General features: G+C 35.1%; 1 protein-coding gene across 4 annotated transcripts in view; it reads left to right on the top strand.

The window, feature by feature from the left end:
• Uvrag (UV radiation resistance associated) overlaps positions 1-14,047 on the top strand; it is a 313,881-nt gene that overhangs the window by 131,831 nt on the left and 168,003 nt on the right. For all 4 annotated transcript variants that reach the window (XM_078046691.1, XM_078046692.1, XM_040284963.2 and 1 more), the window contains one exon: positions 13,903-14,008. In XM_078046691.1, coding sequence (XP_077902817.1) covers positions 13,903-14,008 — 106 coding nt within the window. The remainder of the gene's footprint in view (positions 1-13,902; positions 14,009-14,047) is intronic.

The following is a 14,047-nucleotide window of genomic DNA, read 5'->3' on the forward strand; positions in this document are numbered from 1 at the left end:
ATAGAAGGTCTATTGTTGAAGGCCTGTGTGTATGAGGTACTATGGGAAAGCTCAAGAACATAACGCTTATAAGATAGAGGTCTGGCTTTTGAGGATTTTGGAGTTCAACTCTGAAGAAAGCTTGCAAACAAGTGATTACAGCAGGATATGAGTTCTAGGTAGAGCCATGGTTCCAGGGATTTTGAGGGGGACCACAATTCAGAGAGGAGTTACACTTATTAAATATTAATTGTTCCTAGGATTCTAAATTGAGTTCCTTCTCTTCCAAAATGAATCTCGGGGTCTGTTTTCAGGTACCCTGGTCTTTTCACATTGCAGCCCAAGTAGTTAAGTTTAAAAGATACATCTGGTTAGGTTTCCCAGTCTAAGACTTATTCTACTATTTTGGGGATGAAACTCTGTAGCCTGATAAGCCAAGTCTTCATAATCTGACCTTCCTGTATTTTTTGCCTCATCTCTGAGTGTCACCACTTGCAAGACCAAGTGCTCTAGCTTGCTGAGCTATATATAATTCTTTAAAATGTTGTGCTGCTTTTTTCCCATCTGTTTTTGTACTTGCTTTTCCTTTAGTCTGGAATCTTTCTCTGTTTTTACCTACCTAATTCCTACTTTTCTTTCTAATGTCAGCCACACTTTTTACCTTCTCCAAAAATCCTTCACTTACACACAACTCCACCCCATGAATAGATGCTTCTCTTTTAAGCTCAGCTGTTACCCTTTGTATACCTCTGTTTTACCATGTATCATATTATTACAATTGTGTACATATCCATTTCTTCACAAAGTTTGAGCATTATGAAGATACACAGATCTCCAGTATTTAACACAAGGCATGACTAATACTTTAGCACACGGTAAATGCTAATTGCATGAATGTGTAAATAAATCGTATGCTTCTGGAAAGCATAGACTATTTCTAATGCTTTTTTCCCTCAATACTAAATTCAATACTAGCAACATGGAAAAATACTTAGTGTGAAAAGAGGATGAATGAGTAAATTAAAGATGCTATTGACCATTATCAGATGAGGGATTAGGCTAAAGATTAAGAAGTACAGATGTTATCTTGACTAATGTAATAAACCCAGTAAATGGAATCATAAAATGAGTGGTATTAGAATTGGGCTAGAAAGAAGGGTAGTGAAGATTTGGATTGAAAGAGTGTATTAGTTTTTATTGATGCACAGTAAATTATTACAAATTTAGTGACTTAAAACAATACCCATTTTTGATCTTATGACTTCTTTAGGTCAGAAATTTGGAAACAGCTTCCTTGGGATTTTTGTTTATATTCTCACATGGCTGAAATCATGGTGTTGGTTGGAAGGCATGAAGAAAGGAAGAAGGGGAAAGAGTCAGTCCCTTTTTATTCTTATAAGGACACCAGTCTACAGGATAGGACCCTACCTCTATGACCCCATTTAACCATAATTACCTTCTTGAAGTCCTATTTCCAATACCTTCATATTAGGGGTTAGGGCCTCAACATATGAATTTTGGGCAGCACAATTCAGTCCCTAGCACCTACCTGATTTCCCTTTTGATTAATACAACTGATATAGAACCTTAATTATATCCCCCAAGTTCCTTTACCTTTTAAAAATAACATCCAGGAGCAATATAGTAACCTTGCATGTTTATAAGTCCTTCTGAGGGCTGGGATTGTGGCTCAGCGGTAGAGTGCTCGACTAGCACGGACGGGACCCGGGTTTGATCCTCAGCACCACATTAAAAATAAAGGAATTGTGTTGTGTCCATCTACACCTAAAAAATAAATATTAAAAAAAATAGCCAACAAAACTAGATTTAAAAAAAAAATAAGTCCTTCTGATACCCAAGGGGAGGAGATTATACAGGGCATGTAAACTAGAGGGATATACACTAGAGGGTGGGAATCTACTTACTACAAAGATAAAATAGAAAGCAGTTGAGGAATGAGTCATATTGTGAGTACATCAGTAATATTGAAGAAAAAGGCACATAGTAGCCTGGTACACAGGGAAAAATATGAACTGGAACCCATACAATTGAAAGATTCAACCCAAAGAGTGTGTCCGAGGAAAAAGCACTTTGAAAACTAAAAATGTATTTAACATATAATATGCTACTGATGTTGAGGTATGTAGGGGAAAAGATGTAAGTATTATCTTGGGAATGATGGGTATAAAGATATAAAATAGGGTACTAGCAAAGACCATAGACTTTGAAATTGCACAAACCTGGTTTTGAATTCTGAAACTGCCACTTTGTAACTTCAGTCTTCTCACATGTAAAATGGGAATAATGATGTACAAAGTCTTTGGGTTGTTATGGGGATTAAATAAAAATTGTATTGCAAGATTTTAGCCTGGTGCCTGGCACACAGCAAGCACTAAATAAATGTTTATTCATTCAGCAATGATTTATTAAATAAATAAATGTACTATGTGCCAGATAGTATTAAGCCTCAGAGTTTTCATAATGTTAATATTATGACTGAGCTAGGTTTTAATGAACTTTGAATTGGCAGGCTAAAATGAATGTATATTAATCTGTTTTGTATTAAGAGTTCTACTTGTTTGTTTTCATCCTAATTATAGATAGACTAAGATTTGAAAGATCTCTTGAGCCCCATTTCAGTGTTGTGATTTTCTGGAAGATGCTGTTGAAATGTGTGTTTTAGGAAAAAATATTTCAGTGCCATATTATTACAGATAGATTGAAGAGGGCATAGATGAGAAAGAGTAAGGCCTTTTATTAATGTCAAACTGGAGAGTTTATAGTGAGAATAATAGAAAGGAAGTGAGGGAGAGTGAGGGAAAAGGAACAAGTAAAGTGCTGTGTTGCTAGCAGCTGCAGCAGCACCATACTGATTTCTGATTATCATGGAGTCTAGATTAAGTTAAATAGAATTTTTAATTTATATTGAAAATTGTATTTAGTGTAGGAACATTCACAGATCCCAGTCTCCTTAGTGACTGGAATAATTTTTTCTCATTGATGGAAGGTGTTATCAATCTGACTAAGAGCATGTACACAGTATTGTTAGCTGCCCTTCCATACCTGTATAGGCAGCAAGCCCCAGCCATCAGAGGACCTACAGTGTCTAAAACATTTAGTGTTTATCAGAGATGAAGAAAGATAAAGTGGTTAGGTATAGCTGTATTAGCACTGATCTTTTAAATTGTAAGCTTGTAGATTATGATATTTCTAGTTGTCTTTCAGAGAATTGAATCCTAATGTGTGGAAACCTCTGTAGTTGCAATATAAATAAAAGCTTTTAAAATCTCTTTTAGTCCTGGGGTACAGGACTGTGTTACTGGTTGGGGCAAAGTCTTTAGTCTTTATATCATGTTTTTCTTTTCTTCCTCTTCTTTTTTACCCTGAATATTGTTGCATGTGTTCCAATACACAATGATATAGCTGATATCAAATACATGGAGATAAAGCTTTATAGGCAGGCATTGCAAAGGCTATTTGGGCAGATAAGTTACAATGAGCAATCAAGCAAAGCAGAAAGGGGCACTTTTGTTAGCACATACAGAAGGGAATTGGGAAGGATAAGAGGTGAAACTGAAAAGCCAGTTAGGAGGCTGTTGGCTCTGTGGAAGATGGTGAATTTAGAGGTGAATGATTTGAAATGGCTTTTAAAATCATGTCCTTATTACTAAAATAGGTAGAAACCTGACTAGGCATTGAGTTACTTGATTTTGAGTTGGTGGTCATTTTGAAGTATTCTGTTTCTTTAACTGCTTATAGCATCAGCTCTCCCAGCTGTCCTCTCATTTCTCCGGATGTTCTGGCTCAATTTTTTTTTTTTTTTGAAAAAAAGTTTGTTTCTTTTTTTCTAATCCCTTAAATATTGATGTTCCTCAGGATTCTGTTCTAGGCTCTGTTCTCTCTCATTCTCACACTCTTGTGAGGTGATCTCATTCACTCTTGTAGCATTAATAGTGTTATGAAATGTAACATTTCATAATGTTATAGCATCTGTGTGCTAATGATTGCCACATTTTATCTCTGGCCAAGATTTGTCTCCTGAGCTCCAGATCCGTAGTTCAACTCGTTTTCCACACTGCTCTTGGATGTTGCACAGGCACCTTGAACTGAAAAAAGAACTTCTCAAACTGCTTCTCCTATATTCCCCATCTCAATAAATGGCATCATCATTTTCCTGGTTCCCTAGGCCATATACCTTTCTTTGTTTCTTTTTATTTTGCAGTATACTTTATGTACAATAAAATGCAGAGACCTAACTGTACGCCTTGGTGAATGTATATAAGTACACATGCTCATGTCATCATCAGTCAAATGAAAGCCTAGGATTCTTTCATTATCTAGAAAATTCCCTTTGCCAGTCATTCTGACACCTTCACTCTCACCTCTGGCAGATTCAAACACTTCTTTCCTTATGGCCTCATCATTTACTAGCTTTTCCTGTTCTTGAACTTCTTATAATTAGAGCCATATGATGTACTCTTTTAGTTTCTGGCCTTTGCTCAGCAGACAAAATTTTTGTTGTTTGTTTGGTTTTTTTTGTTTGTTTTTTGCAGTACTTGGGAACCCAGGGCTTCACACATGGTAGGCAAGTGCTCTACCACTGAGCTACATCTCTAGTCCTTTTTAAATTTTATTTTGAGATAGGTCTCACTCAGTTGCCCAGACTGACCTTGAGTTTGTTATCCTCCTGCCTCAGCCTGCCATGCAGTCTCCCATGTAGTAATATTTGGTTAGCCAGTGTTTGAAATTTATCCATGTTCTTGTATGGATTGGTAGTTTATTCCTTTTTATTGCTGTGTGGTATTTCCTTTTATGAATTTACTACAATTCTTTTATCCATTATCCTGCTGATAGCCATTTGAGGTTGTTTGCACTTTGGGGCTATTAAGAATGAAGTTAATAGAAACACTTCTGTGGTTTGTATATGGTTTAGGTATCTCCCAAGGCCCATGGAGCTTGGTCTGCAGGGTGATGGTATTGGGAAGTGGTTGAACTTTTAAAAGGTGGAGCCTAGTGTGAGGTCCTTAGGTCATTGAAGGTGCTGCCCTTGGAAGGGATCAGGTAGCTCTTGACCCCTTTATAGTTCTCATAAAGAGATGGTTATATGAAGAACAAGCTTGACCCTTTTTATCTCTGCTTCCTGATTCAAGATATGACTGCTTGCCCAAACTGACCTTGAGTTTGTTATCCTCCTGCCTCAGCCTGCCAGGCAGTCTCCCATGTAGTAATATCTGGCTAGCCAGTGTTTGAAATATGAATATGAATCCCTGCCTTATGTGGCACTACCTGCTGCCCTCACCAACAACAGAACCAGTGGGCCCCTCATCTTGGAACTTGGAACCTCCAGAACTGTGAGCTATTTTCTTCATACACTGGCTACATCAAGTATTCCATTGTAGTAGTGAAAAACTAATACATACACCTTACATATACCTTTTGTAGTCACCTGCTTTCATTTCTCTTATTACCCAAGAGCAGAGCTGCTAGCCCAGACAAGAGATGTATACTTAACTGATTAGGTATTGCCTCAAAGTTTTCAAAAGTTGTTACACAATTTTACAGCAGTGTGTGAAAGTTCCAGTTGCTCTGCTTCTTGCCATCACTTGATACTGTCAGTTTTGTAAATTCTAGCTGTTATAATGGGTATGTGGTGGTATATTGTCTTGATTTTGATTTTAATTCTGTAATGTCTAAAGATACTAAGCACCATTTCATGTGCTTTTTGGTCGCTTTTATGTCTTTCTTTTTGAAGTGTTTTTTCAAATATTTTTCCTATTTGTATTCATTGGATTGATTATATTACTGATTTGAGGGGGTTCTTTGTGTGTGTATACTTATACACAAAGTGTTTTTTTCCCCAGTCTGTGTCTTCATTTTTTTTCCTCAATAATGTCTTTTGATGAATCCTAGTTAAGAAACCTCTGCCTAATCCAAGGTTATGAATATATTTTCTTACTCTGTAGTTTCCATCCCAAATTAATTTTTGCATATGAGGTAAGGTAGAGGTTAAAGTGCACTTTTTTTCTTATGTGAATATTATTTCAGTGCTATTTATTGGCGAAGCTTTTGCTTTCTTAATTAAAAATATGACTATGTAGAAATGGGTCTCTTTCTACAATTTGAATTATATTTCATTGATCTGTTTGTTTAGTTTCATATAACTGCTGCTGCCTTACTATAGTTCTATGGTAACTCATAAAATCTAGTAGTGTAAGATTTTTAACCTTGGTATTTAATATCTTCTTGGCTAATCTAGGTTTTTGAATGTTGTTATCAATTTTACAATCAGCTTGTCAATTTCTATGAAAAAGGTATGTTAGGGGTTTTGACTGGGATTGTTTTGATCAGTTTAGGGGGGGCTTAACTTATTAACAGTATTGAGACTTGTGATTCATACAGTGGTTTATGTCTTCATTTATTTAGTTCTTCAATATCTCATCTGTGTTATATGATTTTAGTATGTAGATCTTTTAACATCTTTTATTAGGCTTATACTTAGTTATTTCTTGATATTGTGTAAACAACCCAATTGATCTTTATTTATTCTGGAATCTTATAATTTGTTTAATTTGTTTATAAGTTCTAGAACTTTGGGTTTTCCTATGTTACACAATCATGATTCTGTAAAGAAACATTTTTGCTTCTTACTTTCTTGTCATTATGACTTCTTTAAGTTGCCTTATTGTGGTTGTTTGGACATTGAGTAGTACAATGTTGAATAGAATTATGAAATTGAACATTTTTGCCTTGTTTCTGGCCTAAAGTATAACAGTTGCTGTAGATTTTTCTATAAATCCTTTATCAGATTTAGGAAGTTTCTCTTTTCCCCTGGTTTGTTGAGGATTTTTTTGTTTTTAATCATGCATAGGTACTGAATCTTATCAAATGTCTTTTTTTCATTTTATTAGATAATCATATGATTTTCTTCTTCATTCTGTCATTGATTTTTTCAAATCAACCTTACACTGCTTAGGTAAACCCACTTGATCAAGATGTATGAACCTCTAAAGACATTATTAGAGTTGATTTGATACCATTTTGTTAATGAATATTACCCTTATATGTGATGCTAATCTGTAACTTTCTTGTAATGATCTTGTCATGTTTTGGTTTCATGTTGTGTTTGCCTCATAAAACAAATTGAAGCATTCCCTCTTATTCTCTGAAAGATTTTACTACAACTGGTATTTTACCAGCAAAGCCATCTTGAACCCTGTGTGTTTTTAATTACAAATTTAATTTAATTAACAGGTAATGATTATTAATATTTTCTATTTCTTTTGGAAAGATGTGGGTTTTAAGCAATTTTAATATTTCATCTAAAATAAACTTATTGGCACAGAATTATTATTTATTTCCCCTTAATTCCCTTTATATGTCTGTAGGATCTATAGTAAAGTCTTCTTGTTATTGCTTTAGTAATTAGCTTTTCATCACTAATGAAATCACTGACACAGGCTACTTATGAAATAAAGATGATTTTTTTAGCATACAATTCTGGAGGTTCAAAGTTCAAACAATATTGTATAGGCTCTGGCAAAGGCTTCATGATGGATGGCCAGTGGGTATAGTGTGTGTGAGAGAAAGGATCACATCTTAGACCAGAAGCAGAGAGAGCTTGGGTGGGGCCTAGACTTACTCCTTTTTTGAGAACTTAAAAAGAACTTAAAAAGGGTCCACACAAAATCTACCTTCTGAGAGCACCCTCTATGACCCAAAGACCTTTTACTAGACCCTACTTCTTAAAGGTCTATTACCTCCCAATACTGTCACTTTAAGGATCAAGCCTTCAGTCAAATAAATCTTTGGGGGGGGATGTCAGTTAAATCATATTCAGTCCATATCAGTTGGAAATTTGTTTTCAGTCATCAATCTTTATCTCTCTTGTCTCTCACTTTTCACTTCTATAACTATTTTCCCCTATTTTTTGGGGGGCTGTGACATTTGTTTCTTGGACTGTTGCAGTAACCTCCCTGTTTCCAGTCTTTTTTCCCCTATTTCCCATTCACCCCATTAGAAGAAGAAAGAGCTTTTAAAACTGCAATTGTAAGAAATCTTAAAACTTTTAAAAATAAAGCTTAAAACTTTTTTTTAATGGTTTCCTACTGCTTCAGTATAAAAACCTTAGCTCCTTCATATGTGTACAAGATCATTAATAATAAGGTATCAGGTATCAGTTTGTCAACAGACTCCTGTCTTTACTGCATTTATTTTTTTCTTTTTATCTATCTGCAAGCCATAGGGAACTGTACCTCACTCTCACTGCCTTTCTAAAAGTGTTCCAGTTTGTCATTGTTCATCTTAAACTTGAATAAAGCATTCAGATGTGATCTAATCAGTGTTAATTAAACAGAAATTGTCTTCTAACATCTTCTTAACTGAAATGATGGTTAATATCTGATTGGATAGTCTTAATCTTTGTTATTATTTATTTGACATAATACCTTTTTTTAAGTGTTATCTTTATATTCACAACAATATCTAACCTCAAAGAACTTTTTTTAAGCCCAGTTTCAATTTATTGCTATCTCAAATTATGTTAAGTAATAGGGATATGTCTCTTTGCTATCACCAAAATACCTGTCAGATAGCTACTTGATCTCTCTTCCCCAGCATTCATGAAGATGAGTTTTATTTTAGCTGGGAAGAGTTAGTGGTGGTATTGACCAGTCACTCAGATGACTAGATGGTATATAATTCTTTATAGATTCTTTTCATCGTTTGCAAAATCGAGAAACATTTCTCCCAGACTAGCCAGCCAGTTTGGAGGTAAAGCAGTTGTTTCTTTTCTTGTCAGTCCTTCACCTCCTCAATCCCAAGAGAATCGGGATGTCCTACCTTGTTTTTAAAAGCCTAAACACTTCAAACTTTTATTCTCCTGTTGGATTTGAAAGGGGGACCTTATTAGCTGTCTTGATGTAGCAGGGGCTCTGAAAGTCTATTTGGATAACACTGAAGATTGGAGGAAATGTGACTCTGTCTGTGTGTTTTAAGCCCCTAAGGTAAGATCAGAAAGCGTCTGGGGCAGTGAGAGCCAAATAGTTGAAGTCATACATTAATTATGGTCATGAATCATTTTTATTTTTAAAGTCTTTACCATTTGACAAGGTTGTTTGCATAGCAGTGAAGTCTTAGGCAGCTCTCTCCCCCTTTTAAAGTAACAGGCTGTTTTGTTGATCTTTCCTCTGGGTTGATAATGTCTATCATTTTTGGTAAAAATTTCTTATTTCTCTACTTGAAAGAATGGTCTTTAATTTGTGTGATTTTTGTTTTGATATAATATTTTGAAGTTATAAGTAGAAAATTCACATTGATATTTCAATTAAACTCTACTATATCAAGCAAAATTAACAAATCTCAGGACTGTACTTTTATATTTAGACATTAGATGTTCAGCTAGCAAATATATTCGGAGTGCCTCTTTTGTGCTGTGTTCTGTGCTTAACATTTAGAATATATATGAGAAAATGGGATTTTCCCCCCTTTAGAAAGATCTAGTACAGAAACAGGGGCACCAACAGTTGCTGTAAAATGGATTTCTGTAATACTACTTGTTGTGCATGTCATGCATGAAGTGATGTGTATTTCCAGGAGAAAGGAGTGCCTCTACCTGTTGGAATAGTCAGGGAAGGCCTTTGAAGAAGAGGCTGTACTTGACCTGCCTCCTAATGGATTAGGAGTTTATTTACTTATTAAGGGACATGGAGAACTTGAAGGTGGATGCAACAGCTCATACACAGCTGTGGAAGTGAGAAATGGTGTGTAATGTTTGGAAAATTGCCAGTAGTGTAGTATTGTTGGAGTTGATGGTGCAAGGTAAAGAATATCAGAAAACAGAGGCTGGAGATGTAGGCAGGGATCACTGCCCAAAGGCCTTTCTCTTTCTTTAAAATTTCTTTAGAGGTGCCTTTGTAAGAAAGTATTATCATCAGTGCTGTTTAACATACATACAGGGCTGGGGTTGTAGCTCAGTCGTAGAGCTCTTGCCAAGTATGTATGAGGCATTGGGTTCAATCCTCAGCACTGCATAAAAATAAATAGGTAAATAAAGGTCTATCAACAACTAAATATATATACATATATATATTTATTTATATATATTTATATACATATTTTAAAAACAAATAAACAAACATACACAGCCAGAGCAGGAAGCTATGGGGTGGGGTATCTTCTCGTGAATTCTTTAGGAGTCTTAAGGAAGTTGTTGAATTACTGATCTCATGAGCAAAGGAGCCGTAATGAGAGTTGGCCCTTTTTAAGTGACCTAAGAAATTCTCAATGACTATCAAGCAATTTTCAAAAGTAAAGAATAGTCATGAATGTTTTTAGTGTGCAGTGTCATCATGATAATAATGTTGGCAGAGATATTAGTGCCATCAAATCCTTAATAAAATGAACTTCCCACATACATGATTATTTTCAGGTTAGGGTTGATGACCAATTTTTTAAAACAAAGTAAAATTTAGATGTAGTGAAATGTGCAATTCTTACATGTAAATTTTCTGAGTTTTGCTATACTCCTCCTAATGTTTATGTAGGACATTTCCATCAACCCAGATAGTTCTCTGTTCCTTCTGATCACTAACAGACCCCATCCCACTGTTTGGATTTGTCACTATAGAATGGCTTTACCTGTTCTTGACCTTTGTATAAAGGGAATCATACACCATGTGCGTTTTGGTCTGGGGCTTCCCCCACAACACAACACAAAGTTTTTATCCATCCATATTGTGTGTATTCATGTTACCTTCCTTTTTTTTTTTTTATTGCTGAGTAGACTTTTACTGTGGAATTCTGGACACTGCATTGTTTTCTGCAAACATTCCTAGGCAAATCTTCTTATATAAATATATTTTCATTTGGATAAATGTCTAGGAGTAGAATTGCCGGGCCATAGATTGGATGTACATTTAACTTTATAAAACAGTTTTTCAGAATGTTTTATTTAAGAGTATTACTAACTCTTTTTCAAGAAGTGCAGAAAAGTTCCAGTTGCTTCACATCCTTGCCAGCATTTGGTGTTGTCATTTTAATTTTAATTTTCTAATCCCTGTGAAATGTTTTAAGTTGTATTCCCCTGATGACTAAGATGTTAGACACCTTTTCTATGTTGTTGGCCATTACATTTCCTTTTTCTTTTTGGTACTGGGGATTGGACCCAGGAGCGCTTAACCTCTGAGCCACGTCCCCAGCCCTTTTTATTTTTTATTTTGAGAAATGGTCTCATTAAGTTGCTTAGAGCTCACTAAATTGCTGAGACTGGCTTTCAACTTGGATCTTCCTGCCTCAACCTCCTGAGCTGCTGGGATTATAGGCTTGTGCCACTGAGCCCACCTACATTTTCTTTTGTGAAGTGTTTGTTTCACTATTTTGTCTGTTTCTTTTTGTTATTGATTTGTAAGAGTTCTTTATATAGTCCAAGCACAGTCCTTTGTCAGATAGATGTTTTCAAATATTTTCTCCCAGTCTGTGGCCTGCCTTTTATTTTTCTTTCTCCCCTTCCTCCTCCTTTCTTTCCTTTCTTTTTTCCCTCCCCCACTTTCTTTCTTTTCTTCCTTCCTTTCTTCCAACTCAGGGCTCTTTACCACTGACCTACATCTCCAGCCCTTTTTATTTTTTTTGAGACAAGGTCTCCCTAAGTTGCTGAGGCTGGTCTTGAACTGCTGCTCTTCTTCTGCTTCAGCCTCCTGAGTCACTGAGATTACAGGTGTGTGCAACCATGCCTTTTTGGGTGGTGCTGGGAATTAAACCCAGGAACTTGTGCATGTGAGGCAAGCACTTTTCCAACTGAGCTATATCCCCAGCCCTTCATTTTTTAATGGCATCTTTAGATGAATTAGATGCTTCTAATTTTGGTGAGGTCCAATTTACCCATTTTTAATTTTATGATTTGTATTTTTTAAATGTGTCTTCTAATAAATCCTTCCCTACCATAAGGTTGCAAGACATTCTTCTACATTTTCTGTGAGAAGTTTTATGATTTTAGCTTTTTTGTTTACTATGATCTTCCTTAATTTAATTTTTCACTTGCTGTGAGGTAGAGGATGATGCTACTTTTCTCCCAAGTTTTTTTTTAATATTCCTATACTTTATTTTAAAAAATTTGATTTTATTTAAAAACTTTACTGATTTGCCTTGATTCCTTTGTCAAAAACCAATTTTCCATATATGTGTAGCTCTATTAATACACTCTTTATTTGATTTAATTGATTTTTTTTGAGATTGGATGCTCACACTAGCCTTAAAGTCCTGGACTCAAGTGACCTTCCTGCCTCAGCCTCCCAAGTGGCTGGGACTGTATATAGGCACACCTGGCCATTGATCTATTTTTTTGGTCCTTAAGCCAGTATCTTGATTATGTAACTCTATAGAAAGTCTTGAAATCTGATAGATTTCAAGATTGATTTATCACTTCTAGATTCTTTGCTCTATTAGGTAAATTATGGTGTCAACTTATTAATTTCTACAGAAAAAAAGCACGTTGGGATTTTGTTTAGGATTGTGAAACTGTTGGTCTCTTGACAAAAACTAACATTTTAACAATATTCAATCTTCCAGTCTGTATACATGATATATTTTTCCATTTATTTAGCTCTTCTTTAATATATGTTAGCAGTGTTTTATAACTTCAGGGTGAGATCTTACACATCTTTTGTTTATTTTATTTCTAAGTATTTTATATTTTTTGATGTTATTGTAAAGGTATTGTTTTAAATTTTGTATCCCAATAGTTTGTGGCTAACATAGAAGTGTAATTGATTTATTTTTATATTGACCTTGTATACTCTGACATTACTAAAATTCACTAAATTCACTTGTTTGTTCTAGTACATTGTTTTGTACCTTCCTAAGAATTTTCCACATGCCAGTTGTGACCTGTGAAATATATAAACCATATTTAAAGATAGACCAAAAAGCAAAAGTCCTACAAACTACAAGGAAAAAGAAAAACAGCTCTTCAATTTTTTCAATGTTCTTTGAGGACTTCTGACTCAAAAATAAAGTTGCTATTACCAGGAGCAGTGACACATGCCTGTAATCCCAGCAACTTCAACATGGGAGCTGAGGCAGGAGGATCACAAATTGAAAGCCAGTCTCAGCAACTTAGCAAAGCCCTAAGTAACTCAGTGAGACTCTGTTTATAAATAAAATATTTTAAAAAGGGCTGTGGATGTGGCTCAGTGCTTAAGCATCCCTGGATTCAACCAGTACAAAAATAAATAAATAAATGGATAAATAAGATTAAAAAAAAAAAACCTGTTTCAGAGTATAAGCTACATTTATTTATTTATTTATTTGTTTGTTTGTTTATTTTTGGGGTTGGCACTGGGAATTGAACCCAGGAATGCTCTACCATTGAGCTTTATTTCCAGACCTTTTTTGTTTGTTTTATTTTACACAGGGTCTGGATACCTTGCTCAGGCTGACCTTGAATTTTTGATCGTCCTGCCTTGCCTCCTGAGTAGCTGGAATTACAGGCATGCATCACCTTGTCCAGCTGATTTAAGCTTTTTAACTGGAATGATTGTAAATTCTTTTTATCCTTATGGGTATCTATACGTAATAGCCTTGATAGCAGTGGTACTCAGTTGGTAGAATTTAGCAATCCACTTTATTTCTTTGGACCTCAGTTTCTACATGTGTAGAGTGACAAGATTTGACTGGATTATTCCTGTGGGCTCTTCTTGTGAGACCTTCATTCTATCTCTTAATATATCAGAAGCAGGCAAGCAGGTGCAGAAAGGTGTTTTAGAGTATTATTATTTTAGGATTTATTGTACCCCCTCTATATTTTCATTATAGATGTGAATTATGGGTCCATTATTAATTCTATTTATCCTAGAAATATTATCATATCTGTGGCTTTGTGTTGAGTTTATAATTAACTCACTTAAGATTTTCTGCAACTTGTATTTCTAGGCTTCATAGAGCCCAGTGTGCAATTAAGCAGACTCAGGTAACTGTTCAGAAAATTGGAAAGGAAATTGAAGAAAAACTAAAACTCACATCTACAAGCAATGAGCTGGTAGGTTTTTATATATTTACTTATTTAAATTTATTGTTT

Source organism: Ictidomys tridecemlineatus, chromosome 4 (assembly GCF_052094955.1).
Source record: "Ictidomys tridecemlineatus isolate mIctTri1 chromosome 4, mIctTri1.hap1, whole genome shotgun sequence".
Taxonomy (NCBI): domain Eukaryota; kingdom Metazoa; phylum Chordata; class Mammalia; order Rodentia; family Sciuridae; genus Ictidomys; species Ictidomys tridecemlineatus.